Below are 25,364 nucleotides of genomic sequence, written 5' to 3'. Positions count from 1 at the left end.
GTGATCGGCTGCCAGAGGGGACCTGTTTGCTGGCGGCTTTGGAGGTGGAGTGGGTTGGCGCCAGAAAAGCCCAAGAGAAGACGTTGGGTTATGTTTTCCTCCTCTCGGAAAAGGAACCGCGTTGCGAGGGGGAAATAAGGCAGAGCGTAAACACAAACAACCTCAAAAAGAAGCCAAGAAAAGCGAAGCCAAAAGAAGCAAGCGCAACACTGTTACAAAACTGTCTGGTTTTGTAACAATTTTCTCGCTGTCGGCCAATGAGCGGCGTTCCGGCGCGTCACATGGTGCCGTTTTATATAACACTTCGCTGAGACAAGACAGTTATTAGGCGGCGCGGGGCGGCCGGCATGGAGCTCCCGGAGGCGCGGCTGAGAGCGGCGCGCAGCGGCACGGCGGCCGAGGCGGCCGCAGCAGCCACTGGAGCAGCCCCGACTCCTTTCAGCTCCCGCTGTCTCCTCCGAGTCTCCGGGCCCTAGACGCCTCTTCCCCGCGCGTGCTCCTCTCCTAATGGATTCATTGGAGACTGGACAGATGCTGAGCTTGCCCGCCGAGCTCGGCAGCAACAACTTAGTGCTGATGGACCCGGCGGCATCAGCAGCCCGCGTAAACACGGGCCCCCACCCGGAAGTGGCTACAGGGGGCGCAGCACCGCACCCGACGCAGAAGCAGACTCCACGGGCCTCGACGCCAGAGTGCAAAGTCCTGCTCTCCCAAGCTGACGCCTTGGCGTCCAGGGGGCGCCTCCGGGAAGCCCTCGAAGTGTACAGACAGCTCTCGGAGCGGCGACAGCTGGCAGTTGAGCAGCTCGAGCAGCTGGTGCGCTGCCTGGCGAAGAACGTCTCCTTGGGCGAGGGGCTGGCGCCTGCGTCCCCGGACGGCGGCGGCGTGGCGGGCTGCGCGATGGCGGCTGAAGAGCCAGGGACGGCCGCAGCCACTGAGATGTGGGACGGCTTCGAGTGCCGGAAGTGCCATGGATTTCTATCAGACCCCGTGTCCTTGTCGTGCGGCCACACCTTTTGTAAACTGTGCCTGGAACGCGGGCGGGCGGCCGACCGGCGTTGCGCACTGTGCGGGGTCAAGCTCTCCGCGTGGATGGTGGCCACAGGGAGGGCACGAGGGACCCGGTGGGCTGGGCCGCAGTCGCCACCGCCGCTGCGGGTCAACGTGGTGCTCAGCGGCCTCCTGGGCAAGTTGTTCCCGGGCCCGGCACGGGCGTCGCAACTCCGGCACGAAGGCAACCGGCTGTACCGCGAGCGCCAGGTGGAGGCGGCGCTGATCAAGTACAACGAAGCGGTTCGACTAGGTGAGGCCGAGGCGCCGCCGGGCGAGGGCGGGGGAGGGGGCGGAACAGGACCCTTGCGCGCCCAGGGGCTGGGTCGCCAAGGGCCAGACCAGGAGGTGAAAGCTGGAGAGAGATGGGGAATGGACCAGGGCAGAGGGGCGCACGGCGGACTGTGTAGGGTGCGGGCAGGGGGCTCTCTGGAGTTTGCTCCCAGACTTTGTCTCTATCGCTTTATCTCTCGCCGTGTTCTTATCTCTCTCTGCTGTTTTTGTTGTTCTGTCTCTTCTTTTAAACCCTGGTGGCGTAGTGGTTAAGTGCTATGGCTGCTAACCATAGAGGTCGGCAGTTCGAATCCGCCAGGCGCTCGTTGGAAACTCTGTGAGGGCAGTTCTACTTTGCCCTATAGGGTCGCTATGAGTCGGAATCGACTCGACAGCAGTGGGTTTGGTTTTTTTTTTGGGGGGGGGGCTCTTAGCTTTTGTGTCTCTCTGTTTTTGTCAGTCGTTGGCACCCTGTTCCCAGTCTCTTCGTCGCTGTTTCGCTCTGTTCTGGTCTTGCTGATTGTCGCCGTCTCTCTTTCTCTCTGTCGCACCTTCTCCGTCTCGGTCTCCACGCCCGCGCCCCCTCTGATACTTGCCCGCTCCCTCCCGGCCGGGAGAGGAACTTCTTATGGTGCCCACCCTCACGCCCGGGCCTCCAGGCGCCCGTCACCTGGCGACGTCCCCTAGGCGCCCTAGCCGGACGCGGCCGCTGCGGCCGGGAGTTGTCCCTTCCGGGGCCGTGGCGGCCGTGGGATGGGTCCGGCGTGGAATTAGGTCAGGAGAGCACTGGTTGCATAAGGGCTGCAAGCTGGCCGGGCGGCCCCTCCTCTGCGCGGGCAGGCGGGCGGGATTGTGTAACGCTGAGGTAACCGAAGTGGGCCATGCTCGCTTCGGAAACCATCCCGCGAGGGGATGGGGGGGCAGAGTGCTCGCGCCCCGGTGCCCTGTGACTCATTGTCACCGCTTCCTATCACACGATCCTTGGCTGAGATAGATGCCTCCCCCCCCCCCGTCGTCCACAGCCCGTGCCTTCGCCTCGCACCCTTGCCCTGCGAGTCCAGCGGGCGATGGGGACCAGGCAGTCGCTCGGGGATCCCCAGGGACTGCGGGCTCGCTCCGGATAAGGCATACTTCTGCTCCACTTGACCGTGCCGCCTGGGAGAGGAGTGGGTGGCTGGTGGCTTCCAGGTCAGCGCAGGCGGCCCCACGCCCCGCTGGGCTCCGGTCGCCCAGGCCGCGGTTAGGGTGCGGCCCTCCTCCCCCCGCTGGTCCGGGAAGTGGCCGCTAAGCCGCCCACTGGGATCGCCCAGCTTGGCCTCCTGCCAGGAGCTCCGCCGGCTGCGGTGTCTGGCGAAGCGTGCCGTCGGAGAGGAGGCAGCAGGGCTCGGCAGATGGGGGGCTCTAGGATCCGACCACCCCTTCCAAAGGTGTGGAGGAGGGGGCGGGCTGGAGTCTCCACGTGTTGAATCTCCACTCGAGCTTGCAACAGGTAATGGGGGAGGAAGTGAGGGCTGACTGAGCAAGACTGGTGGCTGGAGGAGAGGGTGGACTCTCCCCCTCCCACCATCTGTGCCCAGGCAGGGCAGTCTGTGAGCTGCCACCAGCCTGGGGGTGTGCCACAGGAGAAAAGGGACAGAAAATACTGACAGGTCTTTGCTAATGTCTTGTTATTGTTGGGTGCCTTCCTGTCAATTCCAACTCACAGCAACTCCCTGTGACAGAGTAGAACTGCCCCATAGGGTTTTCTTAGGCTGTAATCTCTATGGGAGCAAATCGCCAGATCTTTATCCTGCGGAGCCACTGGGTGGGTTCGAAGCACCAACCTGTGGGTTAGCAGCTGAGTGCTTAACCCTTTGCACCACTGGGGCCCTTTTGCTAATGTCTTAAGAGTAACTGACCCCCAAACAAGCCCCTGGCACCCCCCCAAAACCAACAACAACAACATCCATAAAAACTCTGCTGCAGCAGCAGAAGCTGGAGCCCAGCCCTTGAAGAGCAGGGCAGTATAAATGAGACAGGTGGAGGCCGCTTAAGCCCAGATAGCCAAGCGAGGTTCCATGCCTTTCAGCCATCCCTCAGGGCCAGGAAGGCCTTTTTCTCCTTCCTCTTCTTCTTCTTCTTCTGCTGCTGCTGCCACCACCACTTTTCCCTGGGGATTCTTTCTTGCACCTTTGTTAATCCATTCGGAAGAGTCAGGGTGGAAATGTCTGGACAAGCTTTACCCTTTTAAGAGGAAAGGGGCCTCCCTAGCAGATTATCTTTGTATGGGAAGGTGGCCAGTGTTTCCTCCTTGTTGTTCTAAGTACTGTACCTCTCTTTAGAAAAAGGAACCTGTTCCCCACCCCAGCTCCAAAGCTTCAAAATCTGGCCAGTGAGCAATGACTCTCACCAGCTAGCTGTGTGACCTTGAGCAGATGCGTTCCTGTCTCTGGGTTTGATTTTCCCCATCTGAAGAATGGGTGGATTGAGTCAGATGATCTCTAAAGACCTGTCTAGTCCTGGTATCCAGTGATTTGGAGTGTTCGTGAGAGCGGAAGTGAAGTGTCCTGCTTTGTTCTAGCCTGGCTCCCAGATTTCTGGTGCAGGTGCATTCACACTTGGCCATTGGTGATGAGAGGTAGGAACCTTGCAAATGCATTTCCATTTTCTTCAGGGAAACTTTGTATGTGCTGAGCTTTGTAGGCAGAGGTCCTGCTAACGTTACCAGTCATCACACCCAGAAGACTAATTTTGGCTTTGTCTTCCTGGTGGCCGGGATGGTGTCACATCTGGCCGTGTTCCTCTCCCTCCTCTCCAGCCTGTTTCCTTTTTGGTGATACTTCACTCAGAAGCCTGGCTGTCAGGTCCTAGCTATGCACAGTCATGAAGCAGGGTGCCAGAGTTTCCTCTGTGTCACGGTGTTCAATGCACCACTGGCACCCCAGGCCCTCTAAGCAACTCCTTGGGGGGGGGAAATGACTTGTCTGAGGGAACACAACAGAGAACCCCTGAGAGGGCAGGAGAGCAGTGGGATGCAGACCCCAAATTCTCATATGACCAGACTTAATGGGCTGACTGAGACTGGAAGGACCCCGGTGGTCATGGCCCCCAGACCTTCTGTTGCCCCAGGACAGGAACCATTCCCAAAGCCAACTCTTCAGACATGGTTTGGACTGGACAATGGGTTGGAGAGGGGTGCTGGTGAGGAGTGAGCTTCTTGGATCAGGTGGACACTTGAGACTATGTTGGCATCTCCTGTCTGGAGGTGAGATGAGAGGGTGGAGGGGGTTAGAAGCTGGTGAAAATGACACAAAAAGAGAGAGCAGAGGGAGGGAGCAGGCTGTCTCATTAGGGGGAGAGTAATTGGGAGTGCGTAGCAAGGTGTATATGGGTTTTTGTGTGAGAGACTGGCTTGATTTGTAAAATTTCACTTAAAGCACAATAAAAATTATATAAAAAAATTACTTGTCTGCAGTTGGGGAAGTTCAGACCCAAAGTGGCAGGGCGTATGATAGGCAGGGCAATATTAGATCTGGAAATTGAACCTAACCCTTTGAATCCCCAGTAGAAAAAAGTCCTGGATACCTTGCCATTTGCTCAAGATCCATCCTCATACAAGACTTAACACGTGCTTTTGCTGGGGACCATTAACGAAGGATTTTCTTTTTTTGGCAGCTCCGAATGACCACTTGCTTTATAGCAACCGGTCGCAAATTTATTTCACCTTGGAATCTCATGAGGATGCACTACATGATGCAGAAATAGCTTGTAAACTCCGCCCAACAGGTTTTAAGGTGAGTGCGGGAAAGGGTTGTGCTGTAGACGGGAGTTGGCAGGAAGGGCCTGCCTCTCTGGGCGTTGGGCGCACTAGAGGACACGCAGAGCAAGGGAAAAGGCTAGGCATCTCCCAGAATACAGAGTATCACTTTCTGCATCTCTGCCTGGTCTCAGAAGTAGCCCTCAGCCCCATGTCAGTATTTTGTTTGGAAGACTAGATTTGAGCCTGGGCTGTACTACTTGCAAGCTAAGTGACCATGGAGAAGTCGTTTCACTCTCTGAACCTTGAGTATCCTTGTTTTTAAAACGAGGCTATTGCTGTCTTCCCTGATCACCTCACAGGGATACAGTAAGGGTCATAGTGAGCGTGGCCAAGAGGACATTATTCTCCAAGCTATAAGGCTTGCTGGGTATTGATGTAGTGCTCTTTCTACACAATCCCAGGATGCCTTTCTTGGAAAACCAACTTATCCAAGTCCGGGTCCATTGTCCCTTATCTGAATTCCGTGGTGCCAGATGTGTTTCAGAATCCCAAATGTTTCAGATTTTAGAAAGACCATATATTTAGGTGGCACACCTAGTGAGCGCTGGGAAGCACCCTATAATCAAATATGCTCATATTTCTGTAGCAGCCTATGTGCTTACATGCAAAGTCACACTAAGTTAAAGACTTTAAAACATGTATCAGTTTATGTCACATTTGCCATCTAATGAGTTTTGAGGTCAAGCTCATGAAAATACTGGATTATCAGAATTTTTGGATCTGCAACTTTAAATAGAGCCTTGTAGGCCTATATACTCTGCCATTAGTGCCAGGGTGAATCTCGAGAAGGTTTCTATGAGTGGTGATGGATTCGTGTGTTCTCTTTCCCAAGGAACATGTTCACCGTTCAATGAAAGTCACCAGTGTCTTAACTTGAAGGAGCTTCAGCGGGGGCATTTCGGGCCTTATAACAGTGCAAGTCAGGGAGCTGACCGGGGGTAGGAGCACTTCTCTTGCTACTTCTTCTGCTTCTACCCTATGCCTAGGGGCGAGGGCCTTATGAAAATGGGAAGCAGAGCTGAGGGCCAGTGGACCATTTTGGTGGAACGGGAAAAGTGTTGGGATAAGGGGGGCCAGTGGTCAGAGAATTCTATATTCTTTGAGGTTGGGAGAAGATTTGAACACATACAGAATTCAGAACCACCTTATACACTGATTTACCTTTTTCCCACCATTTCTATGTGAAATGTTTCTATGGAAGGAGTTTACCTTGCAGCCCTATTTCAGCGATCCAGCCAGGGTTCAGTGGCACCCCACATACTCTGTAGGTCACATAGCTCTCAATGGGGGTGAGCTGGTAGCCCTGGAGTTATATGAGTTGCTAGCTGGTATGATTAGTGTGATCCCAGTGGCATCTCAAGTCTCCCAACACTTACCCCCTCCAGCTGTCCAGAAATGTCATTTAGGCCTTGTCTCTAGAAAGACCCTGGTAAACACTACTGGGGGAGCAGCCAGGGAAGCCATTAGCATTCATGTATCAACCAAGATTAGGCTCATAAAGAGGGCTTGGGGGCACAAGGAGAGGTTCCCAAGCAATTTGAAGTAGGGACCACTGCTCTAGATGGCAGCCCTGGGCCAGCCTCTGTAGCCAGGTCAGAGCTAGAGGGTGCTGGGGCCTGCAGAGGCATGTTACAAGGCTCAGCAGCAGCAACTTGGCCTACTTTATTCACTAAGGTAGATTTAAGGCCAGCCATAGCGGCAAGGGCAAGGGAGTGGGAGCAGGCCACTGAGGGGCAGCCTAGATAATTCAAGAGAAAAGCCCTTCAAGCCAAGTTTTAAGTGGCATGGCTCCCAAGGTATGAAGAGAGGGCAGCCCTTTCCCCTCCTCTTCTTCTGTCTTCCCAGGATGCTTCTCTACTGTCCCTAGAGTTTTTCTTCCAGGGTAGTTGGGCTTGGACCCTGAGGACCCCTAAAATGTCTTTATACTTTTTAAGATTGTTATGAGGGAGCAGAAGTGAGCTGAGCCCCCCAAGAGTGAAAGCATTTGCTCAACCCCTGGTTAGTTCTCTAGAGGGCAGTCTGCTTTGGGGGGAAGAGCATTCTGGGAGTCCTAAAACCACAGTTCTAGTTCCAGCTTTGCCACGACCTGCCTTTGAGGTCTTGAAGAGATCACATCCTTTCTCTTGGGCCTCTTCTGAAAAGTGATCAGTAAATATAGGTAGTCATTCAAGCCACAGCTATGGTCCAGGTCTCTGCTTAACAGACTAGTTGAGAGGAAGGTATATCTGGGCAGGTCCTGAAAGCTGGTTAATATGTGGTCAAATGGGGGTTCTTGCTGCATTTGGTGATACTTCCAATACAACAGGGCTGGGAGGAGTAGTATGGCACAGTGGCCAAGAATATGGGCTTTGGTATTGGCCAGTCCCAGGTTCAAATCCTGATTCTACAATTTACCAGCTGTGTTACTTTGCGCAAGTCGGTTTTTTGGGTTTCAGTTTTGTCTTCTTTAAAATGGGATTAAGGACAGTTGCCTACATCATAGGACTGTAGGTAAGATAGTCCTTTTAAAATATTTCACATAATAGTGAATGCTTACTCAGTATTTAGCTATTATTGTTAATAGTAGCAGCATTAATAAGATGAATAAGAATGGAGTTGAATGCTAACGTTTTCTTCTAGCCACACTTCCGAAAAGCGCAAGCCTTAGCCACCCTAGGCAAGGTGGAAGAAGCACTAAAAGAGTTTCTATATTGTGTATCTCTCGATGGCAAGAACAAGAAAGCAAGATTTGAAGCCCAAAGGGTGAGTTGAAACAACATCAAGGTCCGGCTGCCTAATGGGTTCCCACATCTTTGTCTTCTCCAGCGGGGTAGTGAGGATACTGCCCTCCCTGCCATTTGGGGTTCTGAGTTGGTGGCTCCCTGGGTTAAGGGGACAAGCGGGAGACATGAGTGACAATTGGTTGCCCCAAAATACCCTCCTCCTGGCATGTACAATCAAATTGGGCAGTTCCTGTACTTTTGTAGGACCCTGTGAGGAATGTTCTGCATTCTGGCTGGTTTGACTCAGAGTCTGGGTCGTTAGTAGAATTAAAAATCAAACTAAACCAAACCAAACAACACGGGGAGTGAGGCTTACTGAGGAGATTCTAACTGTTGATGAGAGATCTGGGGTGTGGGGCTGCCTGTAATTGTATAACTTTTTTTTTTTTTTTTGGCTGAGTCACAACTTCACCAGCCAAACAGGGAAGCCAGCTCATGGGAAGGGACAGGGGCAGATTATCGAATAGGCAAGGTAAGCACTGTGCTTACCTTGCTTACAGGATCATCTGCAGTGAACAACTTCACATTTTTTCACCACATCAAAGACTGTGCTTCTAGGTATGTCTGGCATCTGCCTCTCTCCCAACCTCACAGCACCTTCCTACAGAATCAAAGCCTGTTTTTAAATTTATAGTCCCTGACAGGGGCTGATGACTCAGTAAGCAAGATAGGCACGGGCTTACTTGTGCTTACTTACTAATCCGTAGTGAACAGTTTCAAAGATGTGGTGAAACCCACGTTAAACTATTCATTACAAATTATCTGGTAAGCAAGGTAAGCACTTTGCTTACCTTGCTTATTGGATAATCTGCCCCTTGGAAGGGACCTTGGTCCCCATTTCTCCTGTCATACACGGAACTCCAGCCTTCAGCTCCTTTGCTAGAAATAAAACACACTGTCTCACAAATGCTAGTCGGAGACTATTACAATATAATCCAAACAGTCATTCCAACTGTTGGTCCCAGTGGAATGTGGTTGTTATAAAAAAAAAAATTCCTTAAAATATTGACAGCATTAGTGAATACTAAAGCACCCTTAATTTGTGGGCTTTGTTGTTTATTGTTTTGCAATTTACTGTCATGGTGTCTGGCTAACCGGCTTGGAAGTTGGATGCTAACAGTCAGTAGTCTTGTTCTCCTTCTGCCCTCCTCTCCACCCCCCCCCCGCCCCATTCACCACCACCCCTCAAGTGCTTTGTCCCAGTGTGGTCTGGCAGAGCAGTAGATGAAGAAACTGAGTGTAAGAGACAGGACTGGCTTCTGAAGGCTCCAGAAAGGAATCTTTGGCAAAGTCAGTGGGCTGGGGGAAGCCGGGCTCTGGATTTTCTGACTCTCACAGCGGATTTCTTTCTGGGAAGTTGCTTTGACCTGGTTTGGGTGTATGGACAAGGTGTTGTTGAGAGGAACCCAGGTGGGGGAGAATTCAAGCTGTGGACCCTTGCCCAAATCTTAGGAATAGTTCTTGGTGTGAATAACAAGAGCTAACATTTATTGAACATTTTCTGTATACCAGGTACTGTGCTAGGGGCTTTATGTGGAAGAACTAATTTAATCTCCACAATATCCCTGTGAGAGTAGGTAGGTACTGTTATTTATTCCCATGTTAACAGATGAGGAAGCTTGAGGCTTGGTGACTTCCCCAATCAACTGGTTATTGGTGGGAAAACATTCAAACTCAATTCTGTCTGCTTGCAAAGCTAGCCCTCTTAGCCCTTCCACCATCCTGCTATCCCAGGAGGACATATCAGGAGACTCAGCACTCATTGTTGGGGCTAGACTGAAAGTAGCAGTAGAACTATCCAGTTCTGAGATGGACAAAGGCAGTTTGCAGAACCTCGACTTTGGGAACAGAGTGTGTAAGGGTCAACAGAGGCAGGTCTCAGGCCCAGGGGTGAGTGTTTTCTTTAGTCCTGTTTGTCCATTTCCCCAGTTGGCCTGAGAGATTCTGGTACCATCAGTTGGGTTTACCTCTCTTCCCAGCCCACTTTTACAGGCCAGCTGGTATCATTTCCAGAACTGCTGAAGGAAGGGGGCAAGACAGTGTGCTCAGTTCTGGAGACCCAAAGAGGCATAAGGCCTCAAGGAACTTGTAATCTTGCATTTGTTTATACAAATGCCGTATAATACATGCGAGCATATGCCCATGATGCATGTTATGGGAGTTCTGAGGTTCGGATGAGAATTTGGAGAGTGGTTTCCATTGAGTGTGGTGATGTCATGGCAGCCATTTAAGAACACTGAAGGCCCTCAGCTATGCTTATTTACTGGATTGTTCTAGTTTCAGGGCTAAAGCTTTCACAGAGATGGCCTAGGTTCACTTGGCACTAATTAGCTGCCTTAGACATCCCCAGGCCTGGGTTTCTTTTTAATGTTTGTTTTTACCTTGGCTTCCCCCCGCCCCCCTCTCCCCGACCCGTTTGAACCATTTTTTAAGGCTGACACTGAGGTGGAATTGACTCATTCCTGTGGAATTATCACTGTCACTGAGGGCTCACCCTCTCTTGTTTCCCAAAGCCAGTGAGAAGGCCTAGAGAAAGATATTAGGTAGTAAAGGGAAATGCTGCTATTATTTCTGCCTTGTTTCCTTGGATTTCTCCCCTCTGCCTCCTTTTCCCTCCCACCACTCTTTCCCCTTTGATCCTTGTACCTTGGGATGCCATGTGACTGTTACTGAAAGACATGACACTCTCTGGAAGAAACCCAAGGAGACTACCTCATATGTGGGTTGGTCCTTTTGGGTCACTCAAAAGTACTTCAAAGGGCCATCTTTGGCCCCTGTAGAAGGAAGAGCCTCTGAAAAGCTGCAATTTCTGGCTTTGAGTACAGTGAGTACCTTTCCATCTTACTCCTTTGCCAACTTGTACCTGAGATGTGTGTTTCCCAGGGCTAGGGGAAACAGGGACCTTTCTAGGGACTTTGGACCTGAATACTAGGCTTCCCCCTGGGCCCTGGGATGGATAAGAGTTTTAATTCAATTCCATCCAATGTGATAAGTATTTATTAGACATTTGTTATGTGCCCTCCAGAAGCCTGCCATCAGGTTGGAGAGAAAGACTTATATCTGTGATGCTGTTTGAAGATTACACAAGACTGGGTAGCATAAGATGCTATATTATGATTCACTAGAGAACATGAAAGGAGAGATCAGGGAGGCTGGAGTAGTAAGGGAAGGCTGCACCTGAGCTGAGCCTTGAAGGCTGAGCAGGGTTTGGCTACGTGGCAAGTGCTGGCATCTGTAGGAACATCATGAAGGAGCTACTGGGGGCCAGCAAGGGAACCAATTAAACTGGAGAGAGTTGGGTGTCCTGTTAAATTCCCTGACTGTGTACACTGAGCCAAGGGGGTGGGACATCCTTTAGTGAGCCTCCAGATACTATAGGGGGTGCTTGGTGGTAAATACTTGAGTATGTTTTAGAAGCCAAATGACCTGTCCTCCTGTGTTACATGATATATAGATACGTATTCATAATATCTGCTGGCATAGGGGAGATTTGAAGCAAGAATGTGGGGAGTTAAAGGTGCAGCCTGCACTACGAAACATATAACTCTGAGCCTCTTCTGGTTCTTCTCACTTTACCACTGGCTTATCCAATTGCAAAGGAAACCGGCAATAGCCTGGGCCCTGCCTGCCTGCCTGCCTGCCTGCCTGGCCCCTGGTACTTGAACTTACCTGACATTCTCTGGAAAGTGAAGACCAGAATTGGGGAGGAAAGGCTGGGAGGAAGGGTGGGTTCTGGTTTTCCTAACACTGTATTGCTCAGGTCTCACCTCTGAAGGGATTAATGATCCAGGGGTGATGGGGGGGCTCAGTGGTGGGGAAGCAAAATGGGTAGGTAGAGAAAAGAAACAGCGAGGAACCTAGGAGACATTTATAGACTTCTGTCCACTGGAGTGTTATGGACATGGCTCCAGGTTCTCCAACTGACGTTTCTCTCCTGATTTCTCCTCTCTGTCTCTTTCCTCCCAGATGGGTTTAAAAGTCTCACTGCAGATATTTCTAGCTCCAGAGTGGTGGTTCTTAGCTTTGGCTTGGTAAAAGAGCACCTGTGGTGCCTTTTGAAAATCCAGATTCCTGGGCCCCACCAGGGATGGGAGTGGGAACTGGGAACCTGGATTTTTCATAAGCTCCCCAGGTGAGTCTGATGCACGCTGAAGGGTGAGGACCTCTGCCCTGGTGTGTCAGGGGGCTGTGGTCTAAGACTCCCTCCCTGGAGTTTTGCCCTGCAAGCTATATTCCCTGCCCTTTCCTTCCCCTCCCCGCTTTACCTGAGCACCTGTAGAAACTTAAGTAGTGAAGTCTTCTGTTTTATGTCACAGCTTTTCTTTAGTTTGTTTTCACCATCAGTCCCGGGGGATTCTCAGGAACATATTCTCGATATCCTGAAGCTGTTGGCATCTCACCCTAGATTAAAGGAACACGTAGAGTCAATGGCTACTGAAGGCACCAGCCATAATCTACCAAAGTTGTCACAGGTAAAACTCAACTCACCCAGCTCGCTTGTGGTGCTTCATTTGGCTGTTTTGTGGGCAAACATGGGGAGTGAGCTCTAGCTCTCCTACTCCAGTTCACGAAAAAGAAGAAATGAAATCACTAGTGGTTGATGTTCTTTGCTAAGAAGGCTATTGCTTAATGAAAAAACTGACTTTCAGATATGGCCCCAGGGGTTGTTTATTTATTTATTTGTAAAAAATTCTCTGTCAGATTCAGCCAAGAAATAGATTTGCCAGAGCTAGAAAGGTATTGACCCATTTCCTCTGAAGCCATACAACTGGGGGGCGGGGGGGGTGGGTTTTTCGGTTTAGGGGCAGAGCCTGGGAAGAGGGCCTGGCAGCCCCTCCTTGCCTGCTTTTGGTTTGTTTAAGCTGCTGGCCTGTTAGCATCAGCTGAGATCCTTGTGCAAAGATAACTCCATTTGATTGCCAAGTGGAGGGAATTTGATACTCCTTCACTGTGCCTTACACATGTGTAGATTTCCAATACGTATTTGTAGCAGAGAAGAGATTTGGGAATGGTGTTGAAGTTCCTGGGAGGAAGAAGGGTGTTTGTGCCTTTCTTTGAAATGAGGGAACAGAACCACAGAGAGATGGGCTCCTGGCCCTGGCTTTCCCAGCAGAGGGTAAGTGGGCCAAAACTGGGGCTCAGAAGTCCAGATTGGAAGGCAGAGTTTAGTGCTGAGTATCTGTGGGCACCCCTGGAGTAATTTCTGCTCCATTTCTTCTCTATGTTCTTCCCCTGTAATAAAGCCCTGGGCCCTCAGTGGCTTCTTGGATGCTCTGACAGGTGAAAGTCTTACATTCCCCCAGATTCCCTGACATGGAGAAGGAATAAAATGCAAGTGTGCCCAACTTAAAAAAAAGGGGGGGGGGCAGCCCACTTAGAGTATCTCCTGGAATCAGAGAGCCCCTAGTGCATTTCAGTAATTGTTCGGGTTCATTATTATATGATTGGGAGCTCTAATACTGAACTGAAGTGCCTGGAGTGACTTCTAATTGTAGCTCAATCTGAAACGAAGAAAAATGGTACCCCTGGCATTCCAATAGGTGTCCCTGGGTGGTGCAAACAGTTAACCTTCTTGGCTGCTAACCAAAAGGTTAGAGGCTCGAGTCCACCCAGAGGCACCTTGAAAGAAAGGCCTGGTGATCTACTTCCAAAAAATCTGCCATCAAAAACCCTAATGGTGGGCACAGTTCTACTCTGACACATACAGGGTTGCCATGATTCAGAATCGACTTGATGGCAACTTTTTTTTTACATTCCAATGTGAGTTAGCTGGGGAACAGGGATTAGATTTCCCTCCACATTTTGCTTTGCAAAGCAGTATACTCCTGTATGAACAATTCCTTGGGCTCAGGGAAAGTTGTGGCTGTAGTTCTGCTATTGTTATTAGGTGCCGTCAAGTCTATTCCAACTCGTGTGTCAGAGCAGAGCTGTTTTATAGGGTTTTCTTGGCTGTAATGTTTACAGGAGCAGATCATGAGGTCTTTTTGCTACAGTGCCACTGTGTGGGTTCGAACAACCAGCCTTTTGGTTAGCAGCTGAGCGCTTAACCATTGCACCACCAGGGCTCCTAGTATTGCTATAATGCTGAACAAAACCTGAACTTCCCAGTGACTGAGAAAACCCACATCCCTTTTCTCCTCACCTCATTATTTTCTCCCAGCTCTGTGCTCCCCATTTTCATCTATTTAGCAGGTGTTTTTTTTTTTTTTTTTTGGTGAAAGCTGGGGGAGAAACAACAACATGAAGATTTTGACCTGTGGACTGTGGGTTTAGGTTAGAGGGGGGTTTCACTAGCTAAATCTACATAAACACATTGTCATTGGATTTCTTTCTAGATCTGTTTTCAAATCCCCACCCCTCCCCTTTCCTGGGCAAAAATTCTTTAAAAGGCTTGAGACGTTATTGATGGTTTTGCCAAAGGATTTTGTCCCTCTTTCTGTCTTTTCACTGAAAATCTAATGAATAGTTTTTCCCTAGTTCGTTTGACAAGTAGAACATATAGCTCTGGGGCATGAGATGACTTTGCAGGCCTGTGAACAAACCTGTGCCAAAGACTCAACAAAAGTCCCTTTGGGAGCTGGGGGTTGGAAATTACAGATGGCCTGGAATGGCAGTGAGGGTGGGAGGAAGTATTGAGTAACAGGATCTACCCTCATTGCCTGCCCTGGTTTCTCTGAAATGGTAACTGGGGAATGATTTGGACAGGGGGGTGGCTGGTGCCATACCTTGCATTTCTCCCCTTCACCACTCCCTAAGGATTTCCTCCCCCTCTCCCACACCCACACCCACCCCTTTATATCCTTGACCAGGGAAGTTCCCCACCTCCACCCAAGCTGGGCGTGCCTTTGCTGCAGATGCTGCGTGGACAGGAAATGGGAAGTATGCCTTACGACTGCCCTGGTTTAGCGATGTGTCTACTAAATGATCAGGGGTGGGGATCGGAGCTACGCAGTTGTTTGTTCCCTGTGGGTAGGAATATCACAGAACAATATTGGTCCTAAGTAGATTCTGATGTTTGGCTCTTCCTTCCTCCAGGAAAATCCGGCACTCCCTCATTGTTTTAGTCAGGAGGAAGCAGCCGCTAGGCCAGCTCAAGTAAAGGTGAATGGTCCACAAGACCAAGAAGAAGGAGAGGAGGAGAAGAGGGACGCTGCTTCTGCAGAGGGTGACTCCACCAAGACTGGAAAGTGCCAGAAAAAGAAAAGGAAACATTGTCAAATTGAACCCCAAAGCCTGGACATGCCTAATAAAGCTTCCAAGCAAGGTACTGACTCTCCCCAGAGAGAAAGGAGTTTGAAGGAGATGCCTGGACTCATCAGTATGTGCAAACTACTTGATCTCCATCTGAGGGCTTCTCAGACTCTGAGTGTGGCCCAGCTCTGGCACTTATCAGCTGGCGACCTCAGATGGTTGCTGGAGGTTTCCATGTGATAATGCATAGTGCCTAGAACACTGTAAGTGTTCAGTAATAATCCTAATAGCTAGCCAAGGCAGACAGTCAAACACAGTATCAAGTAATGACAGCCTATGCCCTTGACAGTGTCACTTCCTTCCAGGCTAACCTACCCCATAACCTCCATCCAGAAATGTAGGGCCAGGGAAGTGCGCCCAGGCCTTACCCTGCTCACTCCCAGTTGTACTCCCATAGGTAAGCATCTGAGAAGCAGCAGGTCTTTCCAAGAGAGGCTGGCAGTGCCAAGATTCGGTCTCAGCTTTGAAGGCCTGGCTCACTTCATGGAATTGTGTTGCTGCTGCTTGGTTGAGTGGGTGCTTGTTGCATTGGAATGAAGTCCCAGGGGTTCTTGGACATTCTCTGACTTGCATCTCTCTAAGGGGGAATGCCCCAGGCTGCTAGAACCGTGTTAGTGCCTACTTCAGGGATCCCATTCTCAATGGCTCAGGTGACCACTAAATCAACTCTCTGGGAGGTGGCTAGAGTGACACAGAAAAAATAATTGGGCCCTCTTTGCCTCAGAAGTACAGTCTGCGAAACCGAGGTTGCTCCAGCTCTGACTCACTGCTTTCTAAATCACAGGTCCTCCCACTGATGAGGGGGCCAAACCTGCCCTCAGTATTCCATTTGCATCTTTTGACGCATCTGACCTTGAATGCTCAGTGTGTATGAGGTACGTGCTGTGTGCCATCACTTACTGCCTGATATTTTCTCCCCTCTGATGTCTGAACCTTTCTGCTAGTGACCTGCCTGTGCGGTCAGTTAGCATGTGAAAGCATGGTTTGAATGAAACAAATCACAACGTTGATTGTCACATGGGCTAGCTTGTGTCCTCTGCTTATGGACTACATTCCTGACTCCTGACTTAAAAATACTTGGAGAGTGGGACGGGAACAGTCTACTCAGAGATTGCAAACTGATAACCCACAGGCCGAATATGTCCTTTGTTTGACCCTCGTGGGTTTTTCTAGTTAAATATACTCCCCAGTCGGCCATAGTCCCCATCACCTCCCACTGCCTTATACCAGCCCATGTCTCACATTTGTAGCACTTCCCTGGTTCCTGTAGGTATTTAAGCTTGTGATTGTGGAACTAATCTCAACTATTGGATTAAGAACTCAGAGCTCAAGGGCTAATACCAGTGCTATAGGCCTATTATTTGGAAGCCAAATAGAGGGTCTGACTAGCTTTTGTTCTGTGTCATGAACAATAGTTAGTAGTGGATGTGAGCTGCTTGGCCAACCATCTCTTGGCCAACCATCTCTCCTCCACCCAGTGCCACACTGTCTATGTTCTCAGATTTCTGGCAAGGCATATTATCCCCCTCCCTCAAAAAGAAAGTGGCTGTGTTCATCCCCCCTCCCTCAAAAAGAAAGTAGCTGTGCTCATGGTCTGTGTAACCACGTAAAATACAAAAGTTTTACATTTTCACCTGTTACATTTCACATCTGTGACTTGGTAGCTAAAAGAAGGGGCTTCTGAGCTAGACAGCCTGAGTTTCAATCATGGCTGTGCCACTTACTGGCTGTTTGACCTGGAGAAAGTTATAGTCTCTACCACTGTTTTCTCATAAGGAAAACAGAACAATAGTACCTACCCTGATACATTCGTTATGATGATTGAGAAAATCTATTTTAAAACACAGAATAGTGCCTGTCATATAGTAAATTTTTACTTAGTAAATGTTAACTATTGTCCCCTCTGGACCAGAGGTTTTAAACTTCAGGTCCATGGGCCCTTGAGGAAGTTCTATGTGTGGATTCTAAAAGATCTATGAATTCCCTGAAGTTCTATGTAAAAGCGTGTGTATGTGTGTGTGTATGTGTGTTTCCAGGATAAGATCCGTAACTTTCGGTAGATCTCAAACAGTTCTGCTTTTCAAAAGAGCGTTAAAAGGAGGCTGAGATATTTGTACAAAGGTTGTGAGGAAGATATGGGAGAAAAGGTGCCAAGAAAGGTCTTTTGGTCCACCACGTAGTGGAATCCTGCCAACAGAGAATGCTCAGATGTTTTCTTGCCCTTTACAAGCACACATGCTTGCCCTATCAATCACATGTATTTGTATTCTGAAGGACTTCTCTTGTTGTGTGGACCACAATGAATACGGAAGCAGTTAGTTGGAATGTGTACTTTTTCTTTCTTAAAAAAATTATAGTTTTCAGATTTGCTCGTGAGCTTGGTCAGACCTGATAAGGAACAGTTCAACAGAAGGAATGTAGAAGCCCTCAAACAAGAAAGCCTTCCATTATACTGTCAGGAGTTTGTTTAGGTGGAGTTGGGTAGAGTGGGATGGGCTATGTAACCAGTTCCCTTTTTCCACCTGCCTCTGCTCCTTACCCCTCCTAAAGACCTCACAATGAAGTGGCAGGGGGTCGTGCCAGAGGGAATGTATGAGATAGAGAAGCTCTGCTTTTAAGCAGAGAAATGGGCTTCTGCCTTAAGCAGATGTGATATGAGCCATGGACTTTCAGCTGTCAGACTTTGGGTAGACGTGATTGAGCTTACTCAGAAAGAGCAGGTCTTTGTTGTTCTTATCCTTCTGAACACTCCTCCCAACATCCAGGGGACATGGACTCAAACATACAGACTCACCCTGTTTGTGTTTTTTTGAGGACTGAGACTCCTGAGCTTTAAGTTCTTTTTTTCCTGCCCTTCTTCTCCTTTCTCCTTTTTATCTGTTTGTCCCTGATCTCAGCAGGAAGCTTTGGAAAAGGATTGCAAATTTGGTCCAAGAAATAAACACTAACAGAATAAGACCCCCTTCTAGCTTGCTCACTCTCTGAGTTTAAAAGCCATCATTTCCCTTATCCTCTCCCCCTGTTCCAAGTGAGACTTCAGAACAAAAGCCCATCTTTGCCTAGAGCAGCTGTTGCTATAGATCTAGTCGGACTCTAGCTGCTTATGGTGAAAAGAAAGCTGCCAAGTCTAGACAGCATTTCTGATCTTGAGGCTCTTAAAACCATAACTTTTGGTCAGAAGCATGCAGTTCTTCTTCCAATAGGGTTTGTCTCTAAGTTAGAGATCAGATGTTGACAGTCTTTTTCACATCCTGCTTTGGCTTGCGTTATTGCAGATTTGAAAAAGTTCTTGTTTCTACCTCTCTTTAATGCTAATTTTTTTCTTTTCTATTATTGTTAGGATTATTATTAGATTCTATTATTACCCTCGTGTGACCTTGAAAGAGGGTGTCTAGGGTAGAAATATTCTCAGTCTGCCTGGTTATGAAACTAGAAATTTGTACTGCCTGTACAACTTTCTAGAATGACATCTAGTCCTATGGTGCTGATTGGTAGAAAGACAAGTTAGAGTGTGAATTTATCTATTCTGATTCTAGAGAGACAATAAGGAGCAAGTTGTAAAGCCCACAGGGAAAAGGGTGGAAAGAGTGAATGGGACAAGAATTGGAGGTTGCATTAATGAGGAACTTTCCAATCTTCTAGTCTCCATTGCTGGATTAGGAGAGCTCTGAGCTCAGCTGAGGGAAACCAGTTGCCTTTGCATTGACCTTGACTCATGGCAACCCAATGTATGTCAGAGTAGAACTGTGCACCGTGGGGTTAATGGCTGTGACCTTTCAGAAGCAGATCACCAGGCCTTTCTTCCAAGTCACCTCTGGGTGGACTCAGAACTCCAACCTTTCAGTTAACAGTCAAGCATGTTAACCATTTGCACCACCCAGGGACTCACTGCTCAGGAAAGACATCCTCTAATTTCAACACGTCAGAACTCTGCCCCTCCATCTTTAATGACTGAAAATCCTCCTTTGAGATTCAGCTAGTACCCTAGCCATTGGGGGGCACCTCTGGTGCTGCCTTGGGTTGCAAGGATATTTTGAGATGCAAAATGGGAATGTTTGATGTTTGAACCAGTTACCTAATGGCCCAGTGACCTCTTTGTCAATTGAAAAGAGCAGCTTCATATTTAACCTAATTTCATGCACTCAAGTAGCTGGGTGTTAGGAGTTCATTCTTCTTTGTTCCTCCTTTCCTGTCTCCTTCCCTTCCTTCTCCTCCCTTCCTCCCTCCTTCCTTCTCTTTCTCTCTTTGCTCTCATTTGACAACAACAAAAGAATACAATTCAAGGATGTAACTGGTGGGAAACGATAGCTATTTCCAGATAAGCCAAACATTTTATCCGAGCTGACATCTAACTGAAAGCATTTATTATTACTATTGTTTACTCCGTCACTGTGGCAATGTAAAAAGCTTTCTTGTGAGAAAATCTGGCACTGCTGTGATTTAGAAATGTTTCCCTGAAGTGTTTTCCGAATCACTACCTAAAGTGGTAAATAAAAGGGAGAGGAATTAGAATATCTGTATCTATACCTACCTTTAGAGAGAGAGAGAGGGAGGGAGAAGAGTATGTGTATGAGTGTGTGCAGCTACCTGTAGATGGATGATGTCTGTTTTAGATCTAGATATACACATAGTCAAAAGGAGCCCTGGTGGTGCAATGGTTAAGCGCCCAGCTGTTTACTGAAAGGTTGGTGGTTCGAACTCATCCAGCGGCTCTGTGGGAGAAAAGACCTAGCGATCTCCTCCCATAAAGATTACAGCCTAAGAAACCTTATGGGGCAGTTCTACTGTGTCACATGGGCACGCTAGGAGTTGAAAATCAACTCGACAGCACACAGCAACAACATACGCGTAGTCATGGCTGGGTCATATAGTGGAGAAAAAAGGTGGGCTTGGGAGTCAGATCCCAAGCCTTGCTGCTTATTAGCTAGCTGTGTGACCTTGGGCACGTTATTTAACTTGTTTGAGTCTTGATTTCTTTAATAGTAAGATGGAGCCAATCATAATTCCCACCTATTAATATATAAAATTAATTTATATGAAAAATAGTAGTGCACACACACCCAAGATAGCAAGTGAAGTATATTCCATCTGTTGCCAGTCGATTTATCCAGTCAGCCTTTGCAGAGTAACAGAGTTGTTGTTGTCAGGAGCCTTCGAGTCAGTTCTGACTCACAGCGACCCTATGTGCAAGAGAAGGAAACATTACTTGGTCCTGCGCCATCCTCACAATATTTCCTATGCTCGAGCCCATTGTTGTAGCCACTGTGTCAATCCATCTCATCGAAGGTCTTCCTCTTTTTTTCTGACCCTCTACTTTACCAATTATGATGTCCTTCTCCAGGGACTGGACTTTCCTGATAACATGTCCAAAGTATGTGAGCTGAAGTCTTGCCATCCTCACTTCCAAGGAGCACTTCTTCCAAGACAGACTTATTCATTCTTCTGGAAGTCCATGGTATATTCAGTATTCTTCACCAACACCGTAATTCAAAGACATCAGTTCTTCTCCGGTCTTCCTTATTCATTGTCCAGCATACGAGGAGATTGAAAATACCATGGAGTAACAGAGTAGCCCTGAATATACAAGTGGATTGAGTTTTGAAAGATGCTATCTTTTAAGCATCTGCGCCTTGAATTATTACTAAGCAATAATTATGCAGCATCTGTGGCAGCATTCTTGGTTGTTCACTCAGATTGGAGACATTTTAATCGTAGCTATTGCGAAGAGATTGCCGTGTCGCTATTCTGTATGTTTCATTCATCTGCTCACTTAATGTCAGTATTTATTGCAATGAATTAGCCAGTTTATAGCTTTGTGCTATTATGTGGATTACATTCTTAAATGAACAGTAGATCCAATTGTGAAATTCTCAGGAAAAGTAGTTTTGAATATTGGTTGCAGGTGCAGATTCATCAGTCATCTTCATCATTAGCATCATCAAATAATATATAAAACGCAGATTCACAGGGCTCAAGCTACTGAGGATAAGCCCGTGTTGAAGTGAAATATTCTGGTTTGGCTGCTCCAGTAGTTAGATTACAGCAGTGGCTCCCAAATCAGGCTGCAAATTACACTTTTTAAAAACATTTTAAATTTGTAATAGACTGCACAGTGGAAAAGTGCATAAAATATGAGTGTATTCTTTTAACAAAATATTGTAAAGAGAATGCTCACGTCACCCCGCTCAGTTCAAGAAATAGAATACTGCTGGGACCCTAGAAGCTGCCTGTTTGCTCCTTCTCAGTCACAAGCTTCCCTCCTCAAAACCACTGTCTTGACTGTTAGCTCTTTGTTTTTCTTCATAGTTTCACCGCCCCTGTGTGCAGCTCTAAACCGTATAATGTAGCTTTGCCTGTTCTTCTTTTTTTTTTTTAACATTGTGTAAATTGAATCATCCGGTGTATATTCTTTTGGTCTCGATTCTTTCACTCAATATGAACATTTATCCATGTTATTGCATCTGGATGAAGTTTGTTCATGTTTATTGTTATATAGTATCCCACAGTATGGATCTATAGCTGTTTACCACTTCTGTTATAGACGGATATTTGGGTTGTTTCTGGTTTTGAGATATCATAAACAACATTAGGATGAATAATTTTTACGTATTGTGGCGCATGTAAGTCTTTTCCCATTTTTCCTATTGAGTTGTCTGTCTTACTGACTTGCAGGAGCTCTGTGTATAGTCTAGATACAAGTCCTTTGCTAGTCATGTGTGTTGCAGATACCGTCCCCCACTCTTTTTTTTAATAATTTTTTATTGTGCTTTAAGTGAAAGTTTACAAATCAAGTCAGTCCCTCACACAAAAACCCATATACACCTTGCTACACACTCCTAATTACTCTCCTCCTAATGAGACAGCCCGCTCTCTTCCTCCACTCTTTCTTTTCGTGTCCATTTCACCAGCTTCTAACTCCCTCCACCCTCTCATCTCCCCTCCAGACAGGAGATGCCAACATAGTCTCGAGTGTCCACCTGACCCAAGAAGCTCACTCCTCACCAGCATCCCTCTCCAACCCACTGTCCAGTCCAACCCATGTCTGAAGAGTTGGCTTCGGGAATGGTTCCTGTCCTGGGCCAACAGAAGGTCTGGGGGCCATGACCACCAGGGTCCTTCTAGTCTCAGTCAGCCCATTAAGTCTGGTCTTATGAGAATTTGGGGTCTGCATCCCACTGCTCTCTTGCTCCCTCAGGGGTTCTCTGTTGTGTTCCCTGTCAGGGCAGTCATCGGTTGTGGCTGGGCACCATCTAGTTCTTCTGGTCTCAGGATGATGTAGTCTCTGGTTCATGTGGCCCTTTCTGTCTCTTGCCTTCCCCCACTCTTAATGGCATCTTTTGATGAACTGAGATGTTCTTAATTTTAATATAGTCAAAATTATCAAACTTTTTATTTATAGTTTTTTTGTGTATGTCTCGTTTAAGAAATCACTTTTTTTTACCTTGAAGTCATGATGATATTCCCCTATTTTATCTTTTAAAAGCTTTACTGTTTTGCCTTGCCCATCCATTTTTATAACCCAGATGGAATTGATTTTTGTGTATGGCATGAGGGAGGGCCCAATGTCACTTTTCCCTCTGTGGATATCCAGTTTTCCCAATAGCAACTATCGAAAAGACTGTACTTTTTCCCACTGCTTTGCAGTACCATATTTATCACAAATCAAGAATCCGGGTCTTGGTTTATTTCTAGGCTTTCTGTTCTATTCCATAGGTCTGTTCGTGTGTCCTCGTGCTAGTCTTACACCTGTTTTAATCACTGCTCCTTCATCGTTAGTTCTGATGTCTGATAGAACAAGTCCTTCCAATTGCTGCTCTTCAGAAGTGTCTTGGCTGTTCTTGGCCCTTTGCTTTTCCATATGAAGTTTAGAATCAACGTGTCAAGTTCCACAAAAACAAACAAACAAATGAAATAGCCTGTGGGGGTTTTTATTGGGACATTTTAGGTCTTTTTTTTTTTTTTTTTTTACTTTTCTTCAATGAGGTGTTTGTAGTTGTTTTCAACAGAGGCCTTGGACAACTTTTGTTAGTTTTATTCCTGGGCTCTTCATTGTTAAAAGCAATTGTAAATGTAATCTTTTAAAATTTATTTTCTAAAGTGTGTTGCTGTAATATACAACTATAATTGTGTATGTATGTGTATATGCATATTTGTCTAGCAACTCCGCCAGTTCTATTAGTTGTTATTCTAAAAATCATTTTGTAGATTCTTTTATATTTTCTAAGTTCACCATTATATCATTTATGAATAATGCAAGATTTGGTTTCTTTCTAATTCTCATACTTTTAATTTTTCTTCTTGTCTTTGTGCACTGGTTAGGACCTCCATCACAGTTTTTTTGAAAATGATTTTTACTTTTTTTGAAATTTAACAATGAAAATTTATTAATTTTGTTGAATACATGAACTACTTTTAAAACAGGATAAAAATCAAAAAGTACAGAGAAGTGAATATATTAAAAGCCTGTCTCCTATGCCAGACCTTCACTGGTTCATTAAAAATATAAGATCTCTGCCCCTTGCCTTGACCTACTGAATCACAGACGTTAGCCAGTGGGACTCAGCTATGTGTATCGTTGGGAAAGCTCCACAAGTGATTGTGATAATCAGATTTGGAAACAATTCAGAAGGTTCACCTGTGCAGACATTAGTACAATTGCATAATACGGTGATTCTCAATCGTGGCTGCACATTAAAATGACAGGAAAAACCAAAACCCAAACATGTTGCCGTTGAGTCTATTCCGATTCACAGCAACCCTATAGGACTGAGTAGAGCTGCCCCAGAGGGTTTCCAAGGAGTGGCTGGTAGATCCCAACTACAGACCTTTTGGTTAGCAGCCATGCTTAACCAGTGGGCCACCAGGGCTCCAGAATCACAGGAAGGGCCTTAGAAAAAAACCCCTGCTGCCTGGGCCTTACCTTAGAGCAACCAGCCTGAATCTCTGCAGGTGAGGCCCCAAGCATCTGTATTGTTTAAAACCTCGCTAGGTAATGGGGGCGGAGTGGTGGTGATGGGGTGGGGAGGGGCAGGAGGGAGGGTTTACAAAGAGGTGTGAGGAAATTTAGGGGACGATGGGTATGTTCACCATCTTAATTGTGATGTTTCCATAGATGTGTGCCTGTGTGAAAACTTACCAAATTGTTCACTTTAAGTATGTGCAGTTAGTGCACGCCAATTGTACGCCAGTAAAGCAGTTTAAAGAAAAGACTCCCCAGGTGATCCTGATGCACTGCAGTGATTGAGAATCACTGTTCTAATAGAAGAGGCACAGGACTGGAAGTGGAAGTCGGATAGACTGCCATCTGCCAACATTTGGCTGTGTCCACTTAGACAAGCAACTTCTCCCCCGCTGGACCTCGGTTTCATTCTGAGTTGGTGAATTCAGTTTCTTGTCAAGTGCTTCTCCGCTCTGACGTTTGGATTCTTCTGCTCAGCCTGGCGGTGCCGGCTGGGCTGCAGGTGCACCGCCAGGTCACACGAGGGAGCTGTGCAGCTGGCTGCCTCTTGCTTTCGACTGAACACACTTGTGAGGTCAAAGTGGGCTGGTCAGGCGTCTTTCCCTTCTTTCTGTACTCGTCCATTTGGTGAGTGCAAGCCCCACTTCTGAGCTATCATCTTCATCTACCCCCACCCACTGATCCTGCTGCGGGTGAGCCTTTCTTTAACTGATGTCAGTCCACGAATCTCCGAACGTACAGAACAGCTTTATAAAAGGATCCCCAGATTGCTTTGAAAACATCCAGCTTCCCCAAAGCAGTTAAAATAGGTTCTCGTTGGAGTGTGTGTGTGTGTGTGTGTATTTCAGTAGCACATTAATGATATTACTCAACTGTCTCTAGGAAAATTATCCATCCATGTAAAAGGCAGTTATGTATTTGTTAGAGGTGTAATTTCAAGATCCTTTAGGCAGTAAATAGGTGAAAAAAGGAATCAAGGCTAGCAAATAAGTAAAATCATTTTTCCTTGGTAATATGTGAAGTGCTTAAATGAATAAGTGTGTGTGTGGTGGGGGAGAGGGCATCAGTGCATGTGCATGTGTGTGTGTGTATCTGTCTGTTTACATATACTCAGGTGAACAGGTTGCCAAAATAATTTTAGAATGGGGTCTATTCAGACAAGCCGGACATGAGTCTCTCTTTTTCTGGGATCAGACGATGGGGCGGGGGGGCACTCTGGATGCCCCAGAAGAGACTGACTGGAACTAATGTTACAGAAATCATCTAGCTA

At 47.3% G+C, this 25,364-nt stretch overlaps 1 protein-coding gene across 2 annotated transcripts in view; it reads left to right on the top strand.

Annotated features, from left to right (window-relative positions):
* The first annotated feature begins 310 nt into the window (after positions 1 to 310).
* LONRF3 (LON peptidase N-terminal domain and ring finger 3) overlaps positions 311 to 25,364 on the top strand; it is a 38,697-nt gene continuing 13,643 nt past the window's right edge. The window contains exons 1-6 of one of the 2 annotated variants that reach the window (XM_049871226.1): positions 311 to 1,303; positions 4,978 to 5,096; positions 7,742 to 7,864; positions 12,201 to 12,356; positions 14,920 to 15,148; positions 15,920 to 16,010. In XM_049871226.1, the coding sequence (XP_049727183.1) occupies positions 508 to 1,303; positions 4,978 to 5,096; positions 7,742 to 7,864; positions 12,201 to 12,356; positions 14,920 to 15,148; positions 15,920 to 16,010 (1,514 nt within the window). In that variant the 5' untranslated portion in view covers positions 311 to 507. The remainder of the gene's footprint in view (positions 1,304 to 4,977; positions 5,097 to 7,741; positions 7,865 to 12,200; positions 12,357 to 14,919; positions 15,149 to 15,919; positions 16,011 to 25,364) is intronic. The other variant, XM_049871227.1, reaches the window with a different exon arrangement.

Source organism: Elephas maximus, chromosome X (genome assembly GCF_024166365.1).
Source record: "Elephas maximus indicus isolate mEleMax1 chromosome X, mEleMax1 primary haplotype, whole genome shotgun sequence".
NCBI lineage: Eukaryota > Metazoa > Chordata > Mammalia > Proboscidea > Elephantidae > Elephas > Elephas maximus.
This window is presented reverse-complemented; position numbering and strand designations above follow the sequence as displayed.